The sequence below is a fragment of the Schistocerca gregaria genome, chromosome X (genome assembly GCF_023897955.1).
Source record: "Schistocerca gregaria isolate iqSchGreg1 chromosome X, iqSchGreg1.2, whole genome shotgun sequence".
Lineage (NCBI taxonomy): Eukaryota > Metazoa > Arthropoda > Insecta > Orthoptera > Acrididae > Schistocerca > Schistocerca gregaria.
The window spans coordinates 92388173-92412783 of record NC_064931.1 but is presented as its reverse complement, the minus strand read 5'-3'; the positions used below and the strand labels follow the sequence as shown (position 1 = coordinate 92412783).

At 44.8% G+C, this 24611-nt stretch overlaps 1 protein-coding gene across 2 annotated transcripts in view; it reads left to right on the top strand.

Annotated features, from left to right (window-relative positions):
- LOC126298679 (b(0,+)-type amino acid transporter 1) overlaps nt 1-24611 on the top strand; it is a 634347-nt gene that overhangs the window by 69311 nt on the left and 540425 nt on the right. The window contains exon 1 of one of the 2 annotated variants that reach the window (XM_049990113.1): nt 6716-6794. The exons of the other annotated variant lie outside the window; for it this stretch is intronic. Coding sequence (XP_049846070.1) covers nt 6767-6794 — 28 coding nt within the window. The 5' untranslated portion in view covers nt 6716-6766. Of the gene's footprint in view, nt 1-6715; nt 6795-24611 lie in introns of those variants that run through there. 2 annotated transcript variants of the gene reach the window in all.

The window sequence follows — 24611 nt, the reverse complement described above, 5'->3', positions numbered from 1 at the left end:
AAGAGTACTAGGTGGCGGAAATCTCCTCTGAACAGTACGTTGCAAGGCATCCCAGAGATGGTCAGTAATGTTCATTCAATGGATATGAATGGATGCAGGTGATCAGACAAGATGATTACGTACATATCACCTGTCAGCGTCGTATCTAAACGTATCAGGGGTCCCATATCTCTCCAATTGCACACGCCCCACACCATTACAGAGCCTACACCAGCTTGAACAGTCCCCTGCTGACATGCAGATTCGAGGGATTCATGAGGTTGTCTCCATACCCGTACACATCCATCCACTCGATACAATTTGAAACAAGACTAGCATGATCAGGCAACATGTTTTCAGTCATCAACAGTCCAATGTCTGTGTTGACGGGCACTCGAGGGCGTAAAGCTTTGTGTTGTGCAGTCATCAAGGGTACAGGTGTGGGCCTTCAGCTCCGAAACCCCATATTGATGAAGTTTCGTGGAATGATTTGCACACTCACACTTGTTCATGGTGCAGCATTGAAATTGAGAGAGGACAAGTTACTCTCTCACCTATTTTTCGTATATGGAAAATTATTAAAGATTTTGCTACAACCTGATGCACCTTGAGCAAGACTATAGAAAGTTAACAGCCTGAGCAGACGTTGATGAAGCCTGGTCGGGCGCTAAAAGCATGAGGTATTTTTATGGTTCTTAGCTGGTAGAAACGGCATGTTGGGAGTGGAAAGCAATTGGCGGCAAGCCCATCCCTTAGTAAATCTTGCTGGACAGGTCCACAGCTGCACAGGGCAGATGGGGCAACCCCTTATTGATAAAGATCTCCAGCAGAACAATGTCGCGATACCTGCCGTGGCGCCAGCTGAATCCTGGTCTGAAGGAATGTATCTACATAGGGGAGTCATAAACCAGGCATTGTGTGAAGAGTCATGCGTAATAAAAACTCACAAGTTTTTGTGTTCGCTGATAGTGCAAATAGGCCTGTGAACCACTTCCATAATCCGGTTCAGTTGTATAAGAAACTCCGGCATCTGAGAAATGTCTAGAGACAGAATCTTTATTACAGCTCATAGCTAGAACTAACAAGCTCGAAGGCACAGGCCATTTAGATAAAGATGTTTAAGACTGTATCTGTCCGCTTGTTGCTGTGGGAAGCGACACAACTTCAGAAAATCATCTTCCCCTGTGTGAAAACTTAAAAAAATCCAGTAATTGGCGGTTTCATTTTTTTCCTGAGACGCAGGTTTCTTAACCCTTGCCCTGATTCGACATGAGTTTGTGCTGTCATGTGGGAGGAGAGATTTAGCCCCTCTAGAGCCCCGTGATTGGCGCAAGACGGGGTGAAGGCGGTGTCGTTCGTGCACTTTGCAAGATGCAAAGCACTCAGATGCAGGACTTTGGTCTGGAAGGAACTTCTAGTCGAGGATCTGGCATGTGTGGTTGGTACTTGGGACCTGTCCTGAGACGCGCAGTCCGGAACCGCGCGACTGCTACGGCCGCAGGTTCGAAACCTGCCTCGGGCATGGATGCGTGTGATGTCCTTAGGTTAGTTAGGTTTAAGTAGTTCTAAGTTCTAGGGGACTGATGACCACAGTAGTTAAGTCCCATAGTGCTCAGAGCCAGCCCACCTGTCCTGAGACTGACTTCACGTGCGACTAGTTTAGACTGGGTGAAGTTTTTACTGTACCGACAATGTGACCTCAAATGTCTCGGACTTCTCGTTTGCCGAGGGCACAAGTATTCGTTTTTTTTACCAGTCTTGAGGTTTGGTATACTTGTGCGCTCTGTCATATGAGTGAACCAAATTGGTCCTTGGCAGCGAACAGGTGTGTCACACACTGAAATCTACCGTGATTTCAGGGCTCTGGTAGAGAGTAAATTGCGATCCGTTTGCCTGATCGCCAGACCGTGAGATTTTTGCATTTCTTTCGTGGCCGCAATCGATTCACAGATGCCGTCTCCACGTCTCACCTCCACCTCACACATCTCGCCAGCTGCAATTTACGTCGCCGTTCGAAGCAAACAGGGTAACGTACTACCGCTCCGGCATTATCAGGGCGTACAGATTTCAATCGTCACTTGCTCCCAGCTGCACCTATATAGGAAAACTTCAGTAGACTTGATCAATAAAAGTCAGATTCAGAGTGCGTTATCCACATTTTTAGGGCCAGAGTTAAACCGTCTTTGCCAACCCAGGATCCTTGTCCAGTGTAGTCTTAAACAACCTGTTAGTTGTTTACAGTATTCAATCAACTTGTTTAGCATAAGTGCCTGGCACAGTAAAATTATGCCAACTTTCTCAGTCAGTTTAAACAGCCGCCACCAGTATTACCTTTCATTGTGGCGCAATGAATACCTCATGCTTTTATCGCCCTACCAGGCTCCATCAACGTCTGCTCAGGCCGTTAACTTTCTAGGGTCTCGCTCAAGGTGCGTCAGGTTGTAACAAAATCTTTAATAATTTTCCGTATGTGAAAAATAAATGAGAGAGTAACTTGTCCTCTCTCAAAATCTGCAGCAATTTACGGAAGGGTTTCACTTCTGTCACGTTGAACGATTCTCTTCAGTCGTCGTTGGCCCCGTTCTTGCAGGATATTTTTCGGCCACAGCGATGTCGAAGATTTAATGTTTTACCGGATTCCTGATATTCACGATATACTCGTGAAATGGTCGTACGGGAAAATCCCCACTTCATCCCTATCTCGGAGATGCTGCGTCCCATCATTCGTGCGCCGACTATAACACCACGTTCATACTCACTTAAATCGTGACAACCTGCATTTGCAGCAGCAGTAACGGATCTAAGAACTGTGCCAGGCACTTGATGTCTTATATATGTGTTTCCGACCAGAACGCCGTATTCGGACCGTTTACACGTCTCTGTATTTGAATACGCATGCCTAGAGCAATTTCTTTGGCGCTTCAGTGTACTTTCCAAAAGATATTCCTGTGCCCTGAAGTGCGTTCGCGCGTGTTCCAGTAGCCAGCTTTAGTAAATTCCTCATATGATGTGGCATTAGATGGAAGCTCTACATCATTGCTTTCCATCCATTCAATAACAGAATCGTTTCTTCATTTCGTAGATAGATTTCGTGATACTGAATTTATCATCTTGTGATATTGAGCCTGATCTACAACAATGGCAGATATGTTTGGTAATTTTTCGAGAACGCTCCTAAACCACTCTTCGCAGTGTCTGGCATTCATTTCAGAATGCTAATCTTCACTTCCTCTTTGCCCTATAAAACATAAGCCAGCATTTTGCTCAAACCCATCTTCGTTCCCAATATGGCACATTGTAATGTTTTTTACAGAACCAGCCGGCGTTTGAGTTCCTCATTTCCAGCTATTCCACTCTTGAACAACTCCTATGATCGTCGTACACATTTTCTGATGCATAAGGCACTTTTTTGTTCCTGCCAACTAAATTTTCTGAAATTATTTGCACCACTCCAACTCTCATTAGTTTAGTAAATAGTCCATCCAGTATTGCGCAAGTATCTTATTTCCTGCAAGAACTCTCTTTTTCCTGCAACTTGATTATTTTCCATCAGTACAGGTCTTTTGTTGAACTTGTTTTATCTGAAGCGCAATTATTGAATCGTTTCACTCATATCAGGAAAATATTTCACTTTAGTCTTCAACTTTTCCAATACAGCTGTCACTTTTCGAAGCTACTTCTCCACATAGAAGTCGTGGATTTTTCTTTTTATGACTCCCTGTGTAAACTAGTCTAAAACAAACTTCCGTCGCCTGACAGAACCCTTTTTGGTGATATAAGACATGAAGTTTCTCTATATTCTCTCGAAATTCGCTTCACTGTACTTTCATTAATACAGAGACTTTCAGACGTTCTCATTACTGGCTATGATACGGAACTGCTCGCGCCCTGTTCTTTTTAGGCCTAAAAGTAAACACGTGCGCTAGTCACCATGCACTTTTCACAACTCCGTAAATGATTCATGGCTTCACACAAGTACAAGGCAACTAATTTTGTTACGAGCACTGTCTCACACGAGTACACAGCAGCGAATGGGAGCACGATTATTTCCTATTTGACGGGAAGCCTAGAAGTAAACACTGCAACAATGAAGAATGAAGTGGAAATACTGTTCAAAGGTCCGGCACATGTGAGCACACGGCGCATAGAAACGCAAAATCAAATAAATTAAAGATGTGATATTAGCTCTTTATGTAGATTTAATGCATAGAAACAGAACAGCTGTGAAAGGCAACAACAGAGCTTGCATATACACTTTTCGTCTAGTTAATATGTATCACATAGGCGAATTGCAGTTGTCTGTACCCACCCTTATTAGGACAAAACGTCTAATTGGAAAGCAACATCAGTTCTTCTGGAAGTGGAGTATGATTGTCTCTTTAAACTGTGCAAAGGAAATTTTTCTTCTAATTGCAGTCTGACTTCTATGACTCTTCAAATTTGGTACTCGCCAAAAAATTGTCGAAATGGTATTAAATATTACCTCGTATGCCACCCACTTTTTAACTAAAATGTAATATTCATACACCAAATAGAAGTAGACATTTCCACGATTCCGGCAAGGTATAACATATCGATGTTCGTCATGTGATGCGACCAGAATATGAGCTCAAAGTCAGGGATCAATCATTATGAAGTTACCTCCACCACATCTGCGACGGATGACTGGGTGTTGTGTGATGTCCTTAGGTTAGTTAGGTTTAAGTAGTTCAAAGTTCTACGGGACTGATGACCATAGATGTTAAGTCCCATAGTGCTCAGAGCCATTTGAACTATTTTTGAACATCTGCGACGACAACAAGTACTTCTTATGGAATTTAGAAAAATTCGAAACAATTTACTTTTCATTAGTTCTCTGATTAAGTAAATATGAAACGACTCCGCTCTAAGCATTCACCACTTGTGGAAGCTATATGCTTAAAAAACAACAAATAGTGGAAGAAAGCTTGAGAAGATATTGTAACTGCGAATCTCAAGAAATTCCGATGTATTTGACATGTTCGCTAAGAGCCTATACAGGAAAATTTAAAGACTATCTGAATAAGGCTGATAGTCCAATCAACTATATTTGTAACTTACATGTTTCTTTATGAATTTTATTCTTAGGTCATTAATGTGATTGATAATAATGAAAAAGCACTCCGTCTTCAGGCCACGAGTGGCCTACCGGGACCATCCGACCGCCGTGTCATCCTCAGTGGAGTATGCAGATAGGAGGGCGCGGAATCAGTACACTGCTCTCCCCGTCGTTATGATTGCATTCTTCACCGCAGCCGTTACTATTCGGTCGAGTAGCTCCTCAATTGGCATCACGAGGCTGAGCGCACCCCGAAAAAATGGCAACAGCGCATGGCGGCCTGGATGGTCACCATTCCATGTGCCGATCACGCCCGACAGCGCTTAACTTCGGTGATCTCACGGGAACCAGTGTATCCACTGGGCAAGGCCGTTGCCTGATTGATGATAATGCCATACGATAAATAAATAAATAAATACCGACAAGCGACGGTGCTAACAAAGTGTTTCTGAATTCGTTCGGCGGCTGACGCCATACCTACTTGACAGCGACGTCACACGATGGAACAGTACTCTAAAGCAGATCGCACTATCGCTTTGTGTGCAGTTCCCTCTATACATGCTTTGCATTTCCCCAAAACTTCTTCCAGCAAATTTAAATCTTTGTTATAAGTCTACTGATTTTTCGTGATCGTCCCGTTTCATATTGCTTCTTAGTGTTATCCCTATATACTTATACGACTGACATACTCAAAATGTTCATCAATAATGTTGGAATCAGATACCATCATCGGGCTTTTCCCCTTTGTTTTAGCCATTATCATACATTTATTCACACAGAGCTGCGATTCCCTAAAAGAAGTGAAAGTTTTGTACAAGTCTCTCAAAGGTATTTAACGATCGTCAAACGGCGACAATCTCCAGCAGACAACGGCATTGTCAGCTGCTACTGAATCTCTCTGATAAGTAGTTTATGAATACTGAAACATTACAGGTCCTATTACGCTTGCCGGCCGGCGTGGCCGAGCGGTTATAGGCGCTACAGTCTGGAACCGCGCGACCGCTACGGTCGCAGGCTCGAATCCTGCCTCCGGCGTGGATGTGTGTGATGTCCTTAGGTTAGTGCTCAGAGCCATTTGAAGTGTTTTACGCTTGATTGGCTCACACCCGATGCTACTTTGTTTTCTGTGGATAGTTCACTGTCTAGTATAGCGTACTGTGTTCCATTAGTTAAATATCCCTCGAGTCATTCACATATTCGCGAAGATACGCCATACAGTCGCAATTTAGTTAGTAGTCGACAGTGTGGCACAGGGTGGAATGCCTTTCGGAAATCTGGCAAGAAGTAATATACCTGTACACCTGCCTCTGTTGTTTACAAGATGTAGTGTGCGAATGAAGCAAGCTACGATGCGCACGAATGGTTTTTCCTGTATCGCTGTTGATTCTTTGAGAGACGAAGTTCGGTAGTGTCTGTGAAATTGATACCAGCTCTTATGTAACTTAATTATTTTGTCAGCTGTCGCGTCCGTAATTCCGAAGTACGAACGAGGAAATGCAAGTGCGGTCGCGTGCGGTGAATCCCCGGGGCGGCAGCGGCGGGGGCGGTGCGTGCGCAGACGCAGCGGCGCGCAAGCGGAAGGGGTAGGGCGGCAGGGAGGGGGTGAGGGGTAAAGGTAGGGGTAGGGGGCGCGGTCCCCGGCCGGCCGCGGCGCAGCGTCAGTCCGAGGAGTGTCATGATCGCAGACAGACGGCTCGCCGACGGGAAGACATGCATCAGAATGACCGCCGCATGCGTGGTGAGTCACCTGCGCGCTGCTCCCCGCTAATATTGTCGAGCAAACAGTAGCTGAGCGCATGCCTCCTCTGCACTTCCCTGCCTGACGCAATAGCGGCGCGCTCCTCTAAGGTGGGGTGAAGCAGCAGGCTTTGCGTCCGTACCCGAAATGTAACATCAACAAACCCTCTAATTTGATGCAGCAGATAAAACACTGGAAGTTATTTGTCGAATCACTGCTCGGCGTAACTCTTTATTTGAAGTATATGAAAAATATTACGGTAGCGGTCACCTTTCTCACAGATCGTAACCTCAGAGCACTTGATCTGACCGTTGGTGAAGAAAAGTAGAAAGCAAATCTTTGTTAACGTAAACATGATGCCGTACGAAGAGTCAGTAAAGATGACTACACTTTACGGTATCTTTTGTTAGGTCATTAATATGTGTTGATGACAAATATACTAGTCAGGAAACGATCGACATATGTATCATGCTTAAAATCCTGCGTATTTAGAAAGCGAACGTTGACCTCAAGCAGTAGTATTCCTGAGTGTAATAAACGCGAATTTGTTTACACCAGACATTACATCCACTGTCTTACGTTGCAAAATAGTGCGGCACATAAAACACATTTCGCTGCTGTTCTAATGCCTTCCTCAGTCTATGGGGCTTAAAAATAATGATTCATATTCCTCTTGACGTATTTTGTGGGTGGAACCTCTGAAATCACACCGATATGAAGCAATACTTGTACTAAAAATATCGGTTTCATTATGTGTCAAAGTGGCATGCCCTTCGCACGTGGTTTTTTCGCACGATGCGATTGTTTCGTATGTAAGGAAGCTTTACTTGCGCACCTCTGCACTGAGGCATTTAACGCCAATTGGCGATTGTTACCAGATAATTTATCACACACAGACTTTGTCTGTAACTTAGACACTTACTGGCCGAGAAGCAAAATATGGTATGAAGTAATATGATTGTAAAAATTACGAAGTACATTATGTAACCGACAACTAGCAACGTAGTGCATCTGCTTCTGAGAGTCACAGTACTTTTACTTATCTCTACTTAATCACCCATTTGATATCCCTGTCATTTGAGACAGCTTAAGGTATTTAAGCTCTAATCAATCTAACCAGAAGATTGGCTTAAATACCACAGTTGACCTGTTTTTCCTCCACAAATTGTTACCAGAGGTATCAGTCGAAAATTCATTTCAACTTTCACGAACCTCTCCACAACCCGCAGAGGACTAAACCAAGAACTTCCTAATCTTATGGGCGCAACCACTAAACGCCCTCTTACACTGACTTCTTTTTAGTGATAAGTCAACTAAAGAAACCTGTTTGTAAGATTCTTAAGTTTTGCTTGAGTCTTTATTCGCGGACTAGATCAGCATGAGTGTGGGAAATACCTGAGAAGGTGCTTGCAGAGCGACGTCAATTCAGACTTCATAGTGTAGCCCGAATACAGCATGTAAATGTGCAGACCAACAGTTGGGGCATCGATAACCAAAGAGGCCCGGGTTCGATACTCGGCTGGATCGGAGATTTTCTCCGCTCAGGCCCTGACTATTGTGTAGTCCTTACGCTCCTATCATCGTAACTGATATTCCACTGTTGAAATGGCTGTATGGGCACGGTCCGAAAGCCAGTAAATAAAAAAAAAAATCCTTCGGGCAATCATGGTGCACTGAGATGGACATTATTATACTGAATCGTATCCACTCAGAAAATTTATGATAGACACGTAATGGAAGGTATTTTCAATAAGTAAAACAGCTTACTGTTTATGGTCAATTCGTATATGAAGCAAAGATGAGAGAACAAGAGATTTATGCCATTCAGTTAAGAAATTCAGTCTAATATTCATATGACATCAAGCTCGACGGGTAAAGAGTAGTGGGAAAGAATGGCCACTTGTTTCACGGCTGTCTCTCGAACGATCTTCGGACCCAGATGGTCAAGAATGTCATTCAATCCTGAGTTAGTCTGCCTGTGCCTTGCAGCCCTGTAAAGTATACAGATATAATCCTTATACATCCACTAACGAGCCAAAACATTATGACCACCTGTTTAGCCGGCTGGAGTGGCCGAGCGGTTCTAGGCGCTTCAGTCTAGAACCGATCGACCGCTACGGTCGCAGGTTCGAATCCTACCTCGGGCATGGATGTGTGTGATGTCCTTAGGTTAGTTAGGTTTAAGTAGTTCTAAGTTAAGTCCCATAGTGCTCAGAACCATAGTGCTCAGAGCCACCTGTTTAACAGCGTGTTGGTCCAGCTTTGGAGCTCAATACAGCTGCAATTCTGAGTCACTTGGATTCGAAAAGTCCTTGGTAGGTCCCTGAGGTATGTGTCGCCAAATGCCTAAGCGCAGGTCACGCAATTCCCGTAAGTTACCGGCAGGTATTTGTAGGTGGGATAGCCTCCCAGATATGTTCCTCCCTGTTCAGATCAAGCGAATTTGGTGGCCAAGACAGCAACGTGAATTCACTATCACTGAAGCACGATTCTGGTTGTCATAGGGGCAGTTACCGTGCTGGAATATGCCATCGCTGTCAGGGAGGACTTCAAGCATGAAGGGATGCAGGTGGTCCGCAATAATGTTCACGTAGTCCACAGCTGTTATGGTGTCTCCGATTCCTATCACAGGTCCCATGGAAAGCCAAGTAAACGTCTTCTATAGCATAATACTGTTCCCTCCAACAGGCGTCTGCGGAGAGACGCGAGGGGCATGTTTCGTCTGGATGACGGCTTTTGCGGACAAAACCATCGACCTGGTGTGGAAAGTAATGTGAGTCATTAGCCCAGGCGAAACGTTTCAATTGATACACTCTCCAGTCTCGATGATCCTGAGCCCAGCGCAGTTGAAACGGAGGATATCGTTGGGTCGACATGGGAACACGTTTACAGTGGAGCGCTATGTTCAAAGGCTCGCATCTGTGACGAAGGAGGCAAGATGGTACGTGAAAAGCAATGGAACGCACCAGATACCTACAAGCAATTTCGAGTTGCAATTAGTATATGTCTGTAGTGTATTTACTAGCGTCCTCTCACAAGTGGCGGCGGGGTAGAAATCATTAACTATGCTATCAGATTCGCCCGAGAAGGATAGACGTTTCCTACGATAACGAGATCATTAGAGATGAACTGTAGGACATGTGGCCAACAATGATTGAGGAATTCAGCTGTTGGCCCAGATTGTCCCATTCCTCAACGGCGATTCGTCGTAGATCCCTGAGTGGTTGGGGGTCTCGTCGTCCATAAACAGCCCTTTTCAATCTATCCCAGTCATGTTCGATAGGGTTCATGTCTGGAGAACATGCTGGCCACTCTAGTCGAGCGATGTCGTTATCCTGAAGGAAGTCATTCACAAGATGAGCACGATTGGAGAGGTAACAGGACGTCCTGTGGCTGCACGAAAAGTATTATTCAACATGGTGGCGTTGCTGTCAGGGTTTCTGCGAGTCATAATTCGTAGGTAGCTGTCATCCATTGCAGTAGTAGCCTTTGGAGGGCCTGAGCGAGGCATGTCACCGACAGTTCCTGTCTCTCTGTATCTCCTCCATGTCCGAACAACATCGCTTTGGTTCACTCCGAGGCGCCTGGACACTTCAATTGTTGAGAGTCCTTTCTGGCACAAAGTAACAGTGCGGATGCGATCTAACTGCGGTATTGCCCATCTAGGCATGGTTGAACTACAGACAACACGAGCCGTATACCTCCTTCCTGGTGGAATGACTGGAACTGATTGGCTGTCGCACCCCCTCCGTCTAGTAGGCGCTGCTCATGCATGGTTGTTGATATCTTTGGGCGGGGTAAGTGACACTTCTGAACAGTCAAAGGGACTGTGTCTGTGATACAATATCCACAGTCAACGTCTATTTTCAGGAGTTCTGGGAACTGGGTTGATGCAAAAATTTTTTGGTGTGTGTACTAATAATGGAGACAGTAGTGAATAAGCCTTTTTCGATGTGAAGTCGGACCATATAATTTAGGAAAGAAGTTTACCTTCCACTGATGCCATTTCAGATGATTACCATATCATGTGAAATGTTGTACTGAACACAAGGAAAACCTAAATTGGAATGACTGGACGGAGGATTGAGCGTGCTCCTCCAGAATACAAGTGCAATAGCTGGACACCTCTTTGATCTCGAGGAACTGTTGCATACAGTATGTCTCTTTTGTTTAGAGGCTTGGCATTACTACTGCTAGGTCAGTTCCATTAACGTGGAAGGTCACGGATTCCTGACAACAAGAAACGCTTCCCTATGAAGGAAACGTCTCGTTTTTCTGAAATATCTAGGCTGTATAGATTTTCCTTTGTGTACTTGTATCTGCTGACAAATCGTAGAGATTTTTTTCAGTGACATCATGGTCGCCTTTATTTGTAAACCTATTTATTTATGAGACCCTTTGTTGCAAATTCAGCCATGTGACCATTGTCAAATGGGATGCTGAAAAATGGTGTTTCAGCGCATGTCGAAACCCTAAAATAATATCTGACATGTATATACGTGAGATATTTTTTAAGGCTTCGACATGTGGCGAAGCACAGTTCTGCAGCATCCGAGTTGACTGTGACCGCACGGCCAAAATGAGAATAGTGGGCTTTCTAAACAAATATTTTTACAGCGAAGGGCGACCATTACGTAATTTCAAAATGTTTACATGAATCGAGACAATCATTCAGACATAAACTACTTCACTAAAGACAAAGCACTCGAAATTGGATATTTTCAGGAAAGGGAGATGACATGTTTCAAACTGCAAACGCAGGTCAACATTATGAAACCTACGAAAACAATTACACTACTGGCCATTAAAATTGCTGCACCACGAAGATGACGTGCTACAGACTCGAAATTTAACCGACAGGAAGTAGATGCTGTGATATGCAAATGATTAGCTTTTCAGAGCATTCACACAAGATTGGCGCCGGTGGCGACACCTACAACGTGCTGACATGAGGAAAGTTTCCAACCGATTTCTCATACACAAACAGCAGATGACCGGCGTTGCCTGGTGAAACGTTGTTGTGACGCCTCGTGCAAGGAGGGGAAATGCGTAGCATCACGTTTCCGACTTTGATAAAGGTCGGATTGTAGCCTATCACGATTGCGGTTTATCGTATCGCGACATTGCTGCTCGCATTGGTCGAGATCCAATGACTGTTAGCAGAATATGGAATCGGTGGGTTCAGGAGGGTAATAAGGAACGCCATGCTGGATCCCAAAGGCCTCGTATCAATAGCAGTCGAGATGACAGGTATCTTATCCACATGGCTGTAACGGATCGTGCAGCCACGTCTCGATCTCTGAGTCAACAGATTTGGACGTTTGCAAGACAACAACCATCTGCACGAACAGTTCGACGACGTTTGCAGCAGCATGGACTACCAGCTCGGAGACCAGGACTGCGGTTATCCTTGACGTTGCATCACAGACAGGAGCGCCTGCGATGGTGTACTCAACGACGAACTTGGGTGCACGAATGGCAAACCATCATTTTTTCGGATGGTCCTCGGTTCTGCTTATAGCATCATGATGGTCGCATCCGAGTTTGGCGTCATCGCGGTGAACGCACATTGGAAGCGTCTATTCGTCATCGCCATACGGCGTATCACCCGGCGTGATGGTATTGGGTGCCATTGGTTACACGTCTCGGTCACTCTTGTTCGCATTGACGGCACTTTTAACAGTGGACGTTACATTTCAGATGTGTTACGATCAGTGGCTCTACCCTTCATTCGATCCCTGCGAAACCCTACATTTCAGCAGGATAATGCACGACGGCATGTTGATGGCCCTGTACGGGCCTTACTGGATACAGAAAATGTTCGACTGCTGCGCTGGCCAGCGCATTTTCCAGATCTCTCACCAATTGAAAACGCTTGGTCAATGGTGGACGACAACTGGCTCGTCACAATACGCCAGTCGCTACTCTTGATGAAGAGTGGTATCGTGTTGTAGCTGCACGGGCAGCTGTACCTGTACACGCCATCCAAGCTCTATTTGACTCAATGCCCAGGCGTATCCATCCCGTTATTACGGATAGAGATGGTTGTTCTGTGTATTGATTTCTCAGGATCTATCCACCCAAATTGCGTGAAAATGTAATCACATGTCAGTTCTGGTATAATATATTTGTCCAATGAATACCCGTTTATCATCTGCATTTCTCCTTAGTGTAGCAGTCTTAATGGCCAGAAGTGTACTTGCTAAGTGCAGTAATGTGGTCGCACCCTAACCACGAAAAACATCCCGATACCGTAACACCACCTTCTCCCTACCTCATTGTTGACGGTACACATGATCACAGGTAACATTCTCCAGGCGTCGCCAAACCAAAACACTTCCATCGGATTACCACAGAGTACAGCGTCTTTCATCACTCCAAATTACTCATTTTCAGTCCACAGTGTCCAGTGTTATCGGTCTTCACACCTGCTCAAGCGTTCCTCAATGCCGACTATACAAATTTGTGACTTATGAGTAGCTGGTCGACCATTCTCCCTCATTCTTTTCAACACTCTACGCTCAGTCACTGCGCTAATCGGACTTTTGAGAGCACTTTGGACCCACGAATATTTTCTTCTGATCATTTCATGCGATTTTTTTACAACCATCCTCTAGAGTGTTTAACAGACCCTGTCAATAGGCCTATATGAGGCCTGTCTGGTCGTGGTTTAGCTATGGTTTTCCTTGGCATATACTTTACAGCCATATCATCAACAGTTGGCTTGGGCAGCTTTAGAATTGCTGAATTGTCCCTGATTGATCTGTTAGTCAGGTGACATCCAGTGGTAGTAAACGTTCCAAGTCAGTGAGCTCTCCCGACCGACCCACTGTGCTGTTACTGCTTCTCTACTGACAAGGCAACACTCGCCACCTCGTTTTATACCAGCGGCTCCGCCTCTACAGGCATCTACCGCTCAATCCCTCGTTATTCAGAATACTTTTCATCAAACAGCGCACAGAGAGATGAGAATCAATTTCTCCTCCATCCATATTTATACACCACTGGCCATTAAAATTGCTACACCAAGAAGACATGCACATGATAAACGGGTATTCATTGGGCAAATATATTATACTTGAACTGACATGTGATTACATTTTCACGCAATTTGGGTGCATAGATCCTGAGAAATCAGTACCCAGAACAGCCACCTCTGGCCGTAATAACGGCCTTGATACGCCTGGGCATTGAGTAAAAAAACAGAGCTTGGATGGCGTGTACAGGTACAGCTGCCAATGCAGCTTCAACACGATACCATAGCACATCAAGATTAGTGACTGGCGTATTGTGATGAGCCAGTTGCTCGGCCACCATTGACCAGACGTTTTCAGTTGGTGAGAGATCTGGAGAATGTGCTGTCCAGGGCAAAAGTCGAACATTTTCTGTATCCAGAAAGGCCCATACAGGACATTCAACGTGCGGTCGTGCATTATTCTGATGAAATGTTGGGTTTAGCAGGGATCGAATGAAGGGTAGAGCCACGGGTCGTAACACATCTGAAATGTAACATCCACTGTTCAAAGTTCCGTCAGTGCGAACAAGAGGTGACCGAGACATGTAACCAATGGCACCTAATACCATCACGCCGGTTGATACGCCAGTATTGCGATGACGAATACACGCTTCCAATGTGCGTTCAGCGCGATGTCGCCAAACACGAATGCGAGCATCATGATGCTGTAAACAGAACCTGGATTCGTCCGAAAATAATAACGTTTTGCCTTTCGTGCACCGAGGTTCGTCGTTGAGTACACCGTCGCAGGCGCTTCTGTCTGCGACGCAACGGCAAGGATAACCACAGCCATGGTCTCCGAGCTTATAATTCATGCTGCTGCAAACGTCGTCGAACTGTTCGTGCAGATGGTTGTTGTCTTGTAAACGGCCCCATCTGTTGACTCGGGGATCGAGATATGGTTGCACGATCCGTTACAACAATGCGGGTAAGATGCCTGTCATCTCGACTGCTAGTGATACGAGGCCGTTGGGATCCAGCAAGGCGTTCCGTATTACCCTTCTGAACCCACCGATTCCATATTTTGATAACAGTCATTGGATTTCGACCAACGCGCCAGCAATGTCGCGATGTGATAATCCGCAATCGCGATAGACTACAATCCGACCTTTATCAAAGTCGGAAACGTGATGGTACGCATTTCTCCACCTTACGTGAGGCATCACAACATCGTTTCACCAGGCAACGCCGGTCAACTGCTGTTTGTGTATGAGAAATCGGTTGGAATCTTTCCTCATGTCAGCAAGTTGTAGGTGTCGCCACCGGCGCCAATCTTGTGTGAATGCTCTAAAAAGCTAATCATTTGCATATCACAGCATCTTCTTCCTGTCGGTTAAATGTCACGTCTGTAGCACGTCATCTTCGTGGTGCAGCAATTTTAATGGCCAGTAGTGTAGCTTAATGTGGAAGGACATGAACACATAGTACATTCTGTACTGCATACAGTAGAGGAATACTTTGCAGAGAATGATTGTCAGTATCAGAATGACAACACCCTGTCGTAAAGCAGCATCTGTGCTGCAATGGTTTGTGCGCAGTAACATTCCTGGAATGGACTGCCCTTGCCACATTCCCAACCTGAACTCAATGTAACACGTTTGGGATGAATAAGAAAATCGAATTCGCTCCAGACCCCAGCGTCCAACATCACAACCTTCTGTGGTTTCTGTTCTTAAGAGAAAATTGTCTGCCATTCCTAGCACAGGTATTCAGACACCGAAGGTGTCCCCAGCAGAGTTCAAATCGTCATAAAGAGTGAGTATGCAGACACCCCACATTTATATCTACTAATATGTGACCGTGTACTGTTGATCAGGTATTGCATTACGACTTGTTTATTTTCCAACGCACTGGACTCAGGTTTAGAGCAAGAGCAGAAGACATTAGCTCAGAAAGAGTTCACTATTTGTCAATAATATCGCTTGCCAGACTCTATTGCACAAAACTTATTAGTTTATCGAAAGCTTCTTAAGAAATCTGCAGTGTAATAATATGTCAGCATTAGAAATGAATTATTTCAACGAATCCGATCATAGTTGGGAAAACAAATTTCTGTGAGTTGATAAATAAGTTAAAATATGTTTCTAACCATTTCGTTGTTGCTGACACTTTCATTCCGAGTGCCGCTTTGATGCCGCTCTCCACGCTAGTCTAACCTGTGCAGGCTTCTTCATCTCTACGTAAATGCTGCAATCTAAATCAGTTTAATCCTACGTACTGTAGGCAAACATTAGTCTTCCTTTGAAGTTTTATTTTCTACATTACACCCCTTAGCAGACTGGAAATTTCTTGTTGTCTCAGGATGTGTCCTGTAAAAAAATTCTTTCTTTTAGTCAAACTTTACCACAAATTTATTTTCTCCCAAATTCACTTCAGTACTTTCTCATTAGCTTTGCGTCTTTGCCATCTAATCTTCAGCATTCTCCTGTAACACTAAATTTCAAAACATTCTATTCTCTCCGAACCTGGACTGTTTATCGTCCATGTTTCACTGCTGTACAAGGCTACACTTCTGACGAATAACTTAAGAAAATACTTCCTCGTACTTAAATTCTGCCTTAAATTTCTATCTTTCAGTTACCCTTTTCTTGCGCTAGAAAATCTGTATTTTATCTCCTTTAGGAACACATTTGTACTGAAATGTAATCTTAAATATGGGTTTCGTCAGATTCTGATCATTTCATATAGAGTCAGTTTCAAGTGTGAAAGTAAAAGTTTATCTATATCCTTTCAATGAGCGCTGAAGTGTCGCATTAACGTCCTGAATAAGATACTAATGCAGATGGTTGGCGTTGCCTCGCTGTGGTGTGATGATGGTGTGTCTAATGAGTATTGCAGTATGTTGATAACTGTCGCCAATATTTGTTAAATGTAATATTGTTATGAGTAAGTATAGGATGAGGTGTTATTTGTTGCTGATGAGAACGGGGCGAAACCAAAGGCAGGGTGTAACATTGTCGTCACGCAGCCGATGGGGTGCCAGAGATTAACGTGCCATTCGAGGACTGGATCGCTTCCAGTTACCCCCACTATGAAAGACTCTCTGGAGTAATTTTGAATTTCAGCCAGCGAATTGGTACACTGTCCAGAGATTAAGAACTGCACGTCCTCGTATCTTATCTCTATGCCAATCAGATCCCAAGGACGGAAATTCTTCCACCGGCGGAATGCAACCGGCACTCTTAGGTTCGAGTGCACTTCTGCATCAATCACTTCTGTGAAGGGGAATAATCAAATTGGTGGAAAAAAGGGAGCTACTGTGCTATAGAATCGTACAAAATTCTCTAAAACTGCAATCACAGTAACTGTAGTTGGTGTGTAAAGAGAACTGAGTCACAGGCTACCATGTGCACATTAGTTCCGAAAGTTTGTTGTCGAGAACAGCCGCGCACTGATAATGTTACTCCTACCGTAATGCTGAAGCGTTATTTATAATCAAGAGGGGACGATCTCTCCCTTGGATGAACAAAAGGCATTTCTTATAAACCAGCATCCTGCTACCGGTTCAAATGGCTCTGAGCACTATGGGACTTACCTTCTGAGGTCATCAGTCCCCTAGAACTTAAAACTACTTAAACTTTACCAACCTAAGGACATCACACACATCCATGGCCGAGGCAGGATTCGAACCTGCGACCGAAGGGGTCGCGCGGTTCCAGACTGCAGCTCCTAGAACAGCTCGGCCACTTCGGCCGGCCCTGCTACCGGTATTATCTTCAATTCTTCTCTATTCCATTGTGAATTCTCAGTCACAATATCCGATTGCGACTCATATGACAACCGTGATAGATCGCTCAGTGGTTAACAGGCGATAAGCAACACTGTCCAGTTACATTAATGTGATCACCTGTCAAAATCCCGAAAAATCGACTTTTACGGCCCGTGACACGCAGGAAGAATGTCAGTGAGATTCTAGAAAGTATCGACAAGGATATGTAACCATGCCGACTCCAATACTGTGGCCAGCTGCGCTAGATTTCTCAGTTGAGGATCCATGGCACGAACAGCCCGATCGAGGTGCTCCCACAGATTCTCGGCTGGGCTTCAATCTGGGAAGTTTGGTGGTCAAAAAAGTATGGTAAACTCATTCTGATGCTCTCCGAGCCATACACGTTTACTGTGAGCTGTGTGATACCTTGCATTGTCCTGTTGGTAGATGTCATCTTGCCGAGGAAAAACAAACTGCATTTAAGGGCGGACATGTTCCCAAGAATAGTTGCATACTCCTGTTAACCCATTGTGCCTTCTAGAACGACGAGATCACCCAAGGAATGCCACGAAAGCTGCCCCACGACCATAATGCTCTCACCTGGTTGAAGGTGCTTAATTTCAGAAGTTTCGCGCCGTGCATGCCAACGTCAGTCTGTCCGATGGAGCATAAAACGTGATTCATCTGAAAAGGTCTCCTGTTGCCACTCGTTGGACGTCCAGTTGCAATAGTGGCGTGCAAATCCCAGCCTTCGTCGCTGATGAACAGTAGTCGGCGTGGGTGCGTGAACCAGACACCTGATGCATAGACGCATACGCAGCAACGTCCTATGAAAGGTCATTGAGGAGGCACTGTTAGTAGCACCTTGGTACATTTGGACGGTCAATTGCTCAACATTTGAATGTCTATTTGCCCTTACACATCTCTGGAGGCGTCGTTTACCGCGGTCATCTATGGCTTGTGGTGCACCACTTTTGTCTCGGCGTCATATTTCGATAGCGCCATTTTCCATGCATTGTATACACTGATCAGCCAGAACATTATGACCACCTATCTAATATCCGGTATGTCCACCCTTGGCATGGATAACAGCGGCGAAAGAGCGTGGCGCGGGAGCAATGAGAGCTTGGTAGGTCGCTGGAGGGATTTGGCACCACATCTGCACCCACAAGTCAACGAGGTCTGACGCCACATCCAATCACATCCCAAATGTGTTAGATCAGGATCAGAGCTGGGGACCAGCCAGCACATCAATTGGAAGTCTCCACTGCGTTCCTCGAGCCGCTCCTTCACACTCCTGGACTTGTGCCATGGCGCAGTATCTTGATAAAAAATGCCACTGCCTTCGGGAAACATGATCATGATGAAGGGGTGCACGTGGTCTGCAATTTGCGAGCGATACTCCTTGGCCGCCATAGTGCCTTACAAACTCCACTGGACCCATGGATGCCCACGTGAATGTTCTCCAGAGCATCATGCAGCCTCCAGCTTGTCTCCGTTCGCAATTACTGGTGTCAAGGAGCTCTTACCACGAAAGACGACGGGTTCGCGCCCTCTCATCATAGATATGATGAGGAAGATATCGGGAGTCATCAGACCATGTAACGTCCTGCCAATGCGTCAACATCCAGTGCCGATGGTCACATGCCCATATCTGTCGTAGTTGCCGATGTCGTGGTGTTAACATTGGCACACGCATGGGACGTCGGCTGCGGAGACCGATCGTTAGAAGTGTTTGGTGTACTGTATGTTCGGACTCACTAGTACTCTGCTCAGCATTAAATTCTGAGTTAGTTCCTCCACAGTTCGCCACCTGTCCTGTTTCACCAGTCTGTCCAGCCTACGATGCCCGACATCTGCCATGAAGGGTAGCCACCCTATCCCACGACGTATGGACGTGGTTTCACCTTGGTTTCGCCACGCGTTGAAGACACTCACCACAGCACTCCTCGAACACCTGGCAAGTCGTATAGTTACCGAAATGCTCGTGCCGAGCCTCCAGCCATCACAATCTGCCCTCAATCAAATTCAGATAGATTGTGAGCCTTCTCAATTATATAGACTGACAGCACACTCACTGATACTACATGCACCGTGCGGGTGTCTGACTAGCAGTCATTCCTCGCCAGGTGACGCTGCTATCGCCTGTACAGGTTTATATCGATAGTAGATCGGTGGTCATGATGATCGGGCTGATCTGTGTTGTTTAACCACGGCGGCATGCGAACTGTTTTGCAGACCTGGTCCAAAGGTCACGATCATGCCGTACTGGACGTCAGATAAACCACTCCGTTTCCGAATTACGACAGCGACTGCTTTGTTTTCCGCGTTCTCCAGATTTGCTTTAAATACCCTCCACTGCTACTGCTGCCACGTGCCTTCTATGAGTGGTTATTGCACGTTGACGTCGAACGTAGGCGGTGGTCACGTTAATGTAACAGCACCGTATACAATAGCCTCGACAACAAATATGAAGCAAGCACCACATGATTTCAAATATTACATTATAACGTGTACGTATAGAAATAGCATCCTCCAGGGAAATCAGGGTGGATTTTAAAACAACAACTAGCTCTATTCGGAAACGATATCCTCAGTTCATGGATATCAGAAACTAGGTTGGTTATATCGTCATGTCAACGCCCTGTCAGGAAAATGCGTTGCAATGGGATATCCAACCGTTTTTTGCTAACATGCAGGACGTACCACGTTATCCAATGGAGAGTCATCTGTAGGCACTAAAGTAACATCGGGCTTGCCACGCGAGAGTCTAATATGATCCTTGCTGTTGTTATTATACTTTATTGATGTAGTGGATAAAATTTGTCATTTCGCATATGATGCAGTTATCTATGCGAGATTCCATTTAGTAAAAATTGCAGTAATATTCAAATTTGTGTCGACATGATAGTACGGGAATGCTTAATGATGTAGGGAAATAAAACTCTGAATACACTGACGACATATAAAAGCACGAGATTGTTTCACTACAGGATTAATGAGTCACAAGTGGAGTTAGTTCTGTGAGACTAATATTAGGAGGTAACCATATGAAGTGTAAACACGACAGTGCAGTTATCGATCATGTGAATGATAGGCCACGATTAATTAGTAGGAGACTGGGAAACTTCAGTTTGTGACGAAGAGATATTGTATACGAAACACTCTTACGGCACGTATAAGTGTATTAGGGACACACAATGTCAGTCTATCAGGGGTATCGAAGACGGGCGTTGTGGATGGTCACAGGTTTGCTTAACTTGGGAGAAAAATGTTGAAAAATCTAAAGCGACACACATCCGATGAAAGACGCAGTACATTTCGCGAAAAACTACTTAGAAAATTACGAAAACCATCTTTCATGTCAGAAATTACGAAAAATCGTATCTATCCGGTATATAGGACGATGACAAAGTAACTTCGTGGGTGTAATGTATGCATCAAAACAAGAGTAAAATGTTGAATAAAATTTTGTCTGAAGTTACTTTATTTCAGAGTAATGCCGTACAGTAGGGATCACAAGTGCAACACAAAAAAAAAAAATAATTCTTCACAGAAAGCAACGAGAATGAGGGACCTGGAATTCAACATAACTACGTACTGTACATTTACCCCACAATATGTTCAAAACGATGTCCATGTAGACAAAACAGTGATGTGCTCGACGTGTTGCAGACTCCGTTTAAATCATTCTGCCCAGTGGCACAGCCGTTTTCTATTAACTGCTGTAGTTGCAATACCATACATAAGCTCAATGAGATGGCTCCAAAGGAAGAAGGTCGGGGATCTGACGGGCCAAGCAACTGGTCGCGCACGACTTACCACTTATCAGGATAAGCAACATTCAGACATTGAGATACTCTCTTGCCTCCCGACTGAAATGTGCAGGGGCAACGTCGTGCAAACATAGTAAGTGGTTCGTGTGGCGAGTGGGATATCATGAAGCAGACCACACAGTTCATGTTCCAAAAACTGTCGATACACTCTTTAAGTCAATAGCTGTGGAATAACATGCGATTCTAGAAACTTATTGTCCACTAAACCACACCAGACGTTCACTGCAAAACAATCTTTATATCCTCGTACTGTAGTTACGTGAGGATTCTCATTCGTCCACACGTGCATGTTATGAACGTTCACGATACCCGCTTGAGTAAAGAGGCTCTCATCTGTAAACAGCGACCGACGACCGAACAGCAGTATGGCGCTTGAGTAACCACTGACGTCTAAGATAATCTACAGGTGTCCGCTCCTGTACCTTCTCCAGGCGAAATACTGAAATAGGTGGAATTTCATTTATTGAGGAACCCGTACAGTGGCACTCATAGGACGGTCGAAATTCATATGCCATTTCCAGGATGTTCTCAAACCCACTTCATCCAGCTGAGGCCGACATAACCGTCGTACACCGCGAATGCCATATTCCCTTAAACGCCTGTCCACAGCTGTGAAAGTTTGGTTTGGTACTCTTCTGTTTGGAAGCATTTTCATGCACCGTCGCGTCGCTACTCAAGCATTGCCTCCGCTGCGCTGTAAAAGAGGTGCATATCTGCGTTTTCACCGTTTGAGCACGACATTATATCGCACACAACGACTGCAGTCTGAACTAACGACAGAATGGTTGTACATATTACTTCTAGTGCGGCTACACTACAACAGCGCCATAAGGTACAACAGACCACACTGAAGTCAAGTAAACAAAGGCATTTCGTGCCAGAATCAACAGAGTTATGTAGAAAGATGTGCGAAGCTAAAAATGGTTCAAATGGCTCTGAGCACTATGGGACTTAATATCTGAGGTCATCAGTCCCCTAGAACTTAGAACTACTTAAACCTAACTAACCTAAAGACATCACACAACACCCAGCCATCACGAGGCAGAGAAAATCCCTGACCCCGCCGGGAATCGAATCTGGGAACCCGGGCGTGGGAAGAGAGAACGCTACCGCACGACCACGAGAGACGGGCGATGTGCGAAGCAACATCAGTTGATATGCAAGCGAACGCCGCGCGGAATTAGCCGAGCGGTTTAGGGCGCTGCAGTCATGGACTGTGTGGCTAGTCCCGGCGGAGGTTCTCCCTCGGGCATGGGTGTGTGTGTTTGTCCTTAGGATAATTTAGGTTAAGTAGTGTGTTAACTTAGGGACTGATGACCTTAGCAGTTCAGTCCCATGAGATTTCACACACATTTGAACATTTTTGCAAGCGAACGCGAGAGACCAAAAGCCCGTACTGGCCCATGATGTAATGCCTACCACAGATGACATTATGCATCATAACTTGGAAATTAAGCAATTTCAGACAAAGCTTTATTTAACACTTCACTCTTATTGTGATGCGTACATTACACCCACGACATGTGTACAGCTACTTTTGAATCACCCTGTATATAGCCGTTGAAACTAGGATAAACAATAGCTCGCACGGAGGCGTACAAACAGGAATTCTTACCCTGCTCCATCTGGTAATGGAACGTGAGGAAACCTTAGTATATTGTACAATAAAAAATACCCTCTGCATCGCTCTTCAGTGATTCACAGAGTATAGCTGTAGATGGAGATCTTAAAAGATCCATATTTTGGATAGCAGTGCCTAGAATGAGCATGGGCACCTCATCGTAATACGAAATTTAGACAATAGTCAACACGAACTGATAATACTGAACTGTCATTCCCTACAGAACATAGATTAAATTCGGTATTCATGAGAATAAAATGCCTTACGCATCACGCATCAGCAACAGATATGAAAGAGGCATAGATGTTTCTTCCCACAGTACAGCTCTACATATACATCTACAGCTACATATTATCTAGCAAACATGTAGTAACGCAACTGTTGGATTTGAATTTTGTTCACATCCTGGACTGGCTACTTCTATGTAGTTCCCTTCAAACTTTCTACGGGAATTTTGGGTTGTTGCTCACTAGAATCATTACTCATTCCTCTTTGTTTCTCGTCAAAGTAGAGCACTTCTCTGATGATGTCATTCTTGTCAAGATGGTGTTTCCCCACACTACGTGCTTCCTGTGGCTTTCAGCGGAAAGGAAACGCCATCAACAGCGTTTTTGTAAGTCATCTGCGGTCCATCTTCAGCAGATGATCTAACGCTCGTCTAGGAAGCAGAATCGGCGAAAAATCCCCCTTGATAAATGTCACTGAATATGTATATTTCCTGTTCGTGCTTAGGCACTTTCTGTCCCTAAGTAAAACTGTGTTGAAGGACTCGGAAGTCTTGATGTGATGTAGTTAATTAAATTAGATATATAAATTGCATTCTCTCTCTCTCTCTCTCTCTCTCTCCCTCCCTCCCTCACACACACACACACGCACACACACACACACACACACACACACACACACACACAACAGAAATCAGCTATCCTAAATGGTGATATAAACATACCCAGAATGGTGATAACGCGACCAGAGTTGTCTTCAGTTATATGTCTGAGTCTGAGTAGTGTCACGTGTTGTCGTGGAGTTCCACCATATCAGTTTAGTAATTCCGACATTTTCACAAGGGTACCGTACCGAGAAGACTGCTGCGAAGTGAGTTTAACATAACTGCGGCCTATTACTTACAGAAATTCTAACAACTCTTGGCGTTCATGACGCGGAAACGAAGAATGTTGCATTTCGCACATGAACGCGTATATACAACGTGGGCTATAAGCGATACTTGTCTAGCGATACTCCGGGCTTCGAATTATTTAGCGGACTGAAACTATGTGTCTCCTCACTTGTTGTTCACGATAGTATAGGAAGTGCAGATATTTCTGTATTTACAACAATTTACGTTCTTTTGTAAGTTATATCCTAGACAAGCCTTCACCAATCCCTTTATGAGTATAAAGTTATGAAATGAACTGAACGTGAGGCATTGTCGGCCGGAAAGCCCCAGTCGGGGAAGGTTCAAATGGTTCAAATGGCTCTGAGCACTATGGGACTTAACATCTGAGGTCATCTGTCCCCTAGAACTTAGAACTACTTAAACCTAACTAACCTAAGGACATCACACACATCCATGCCCGAGGCAGGATTCGAACCTGCGACCGTAGCAGTCACGCGGTTCCGGACTGAGCGCCTAGAA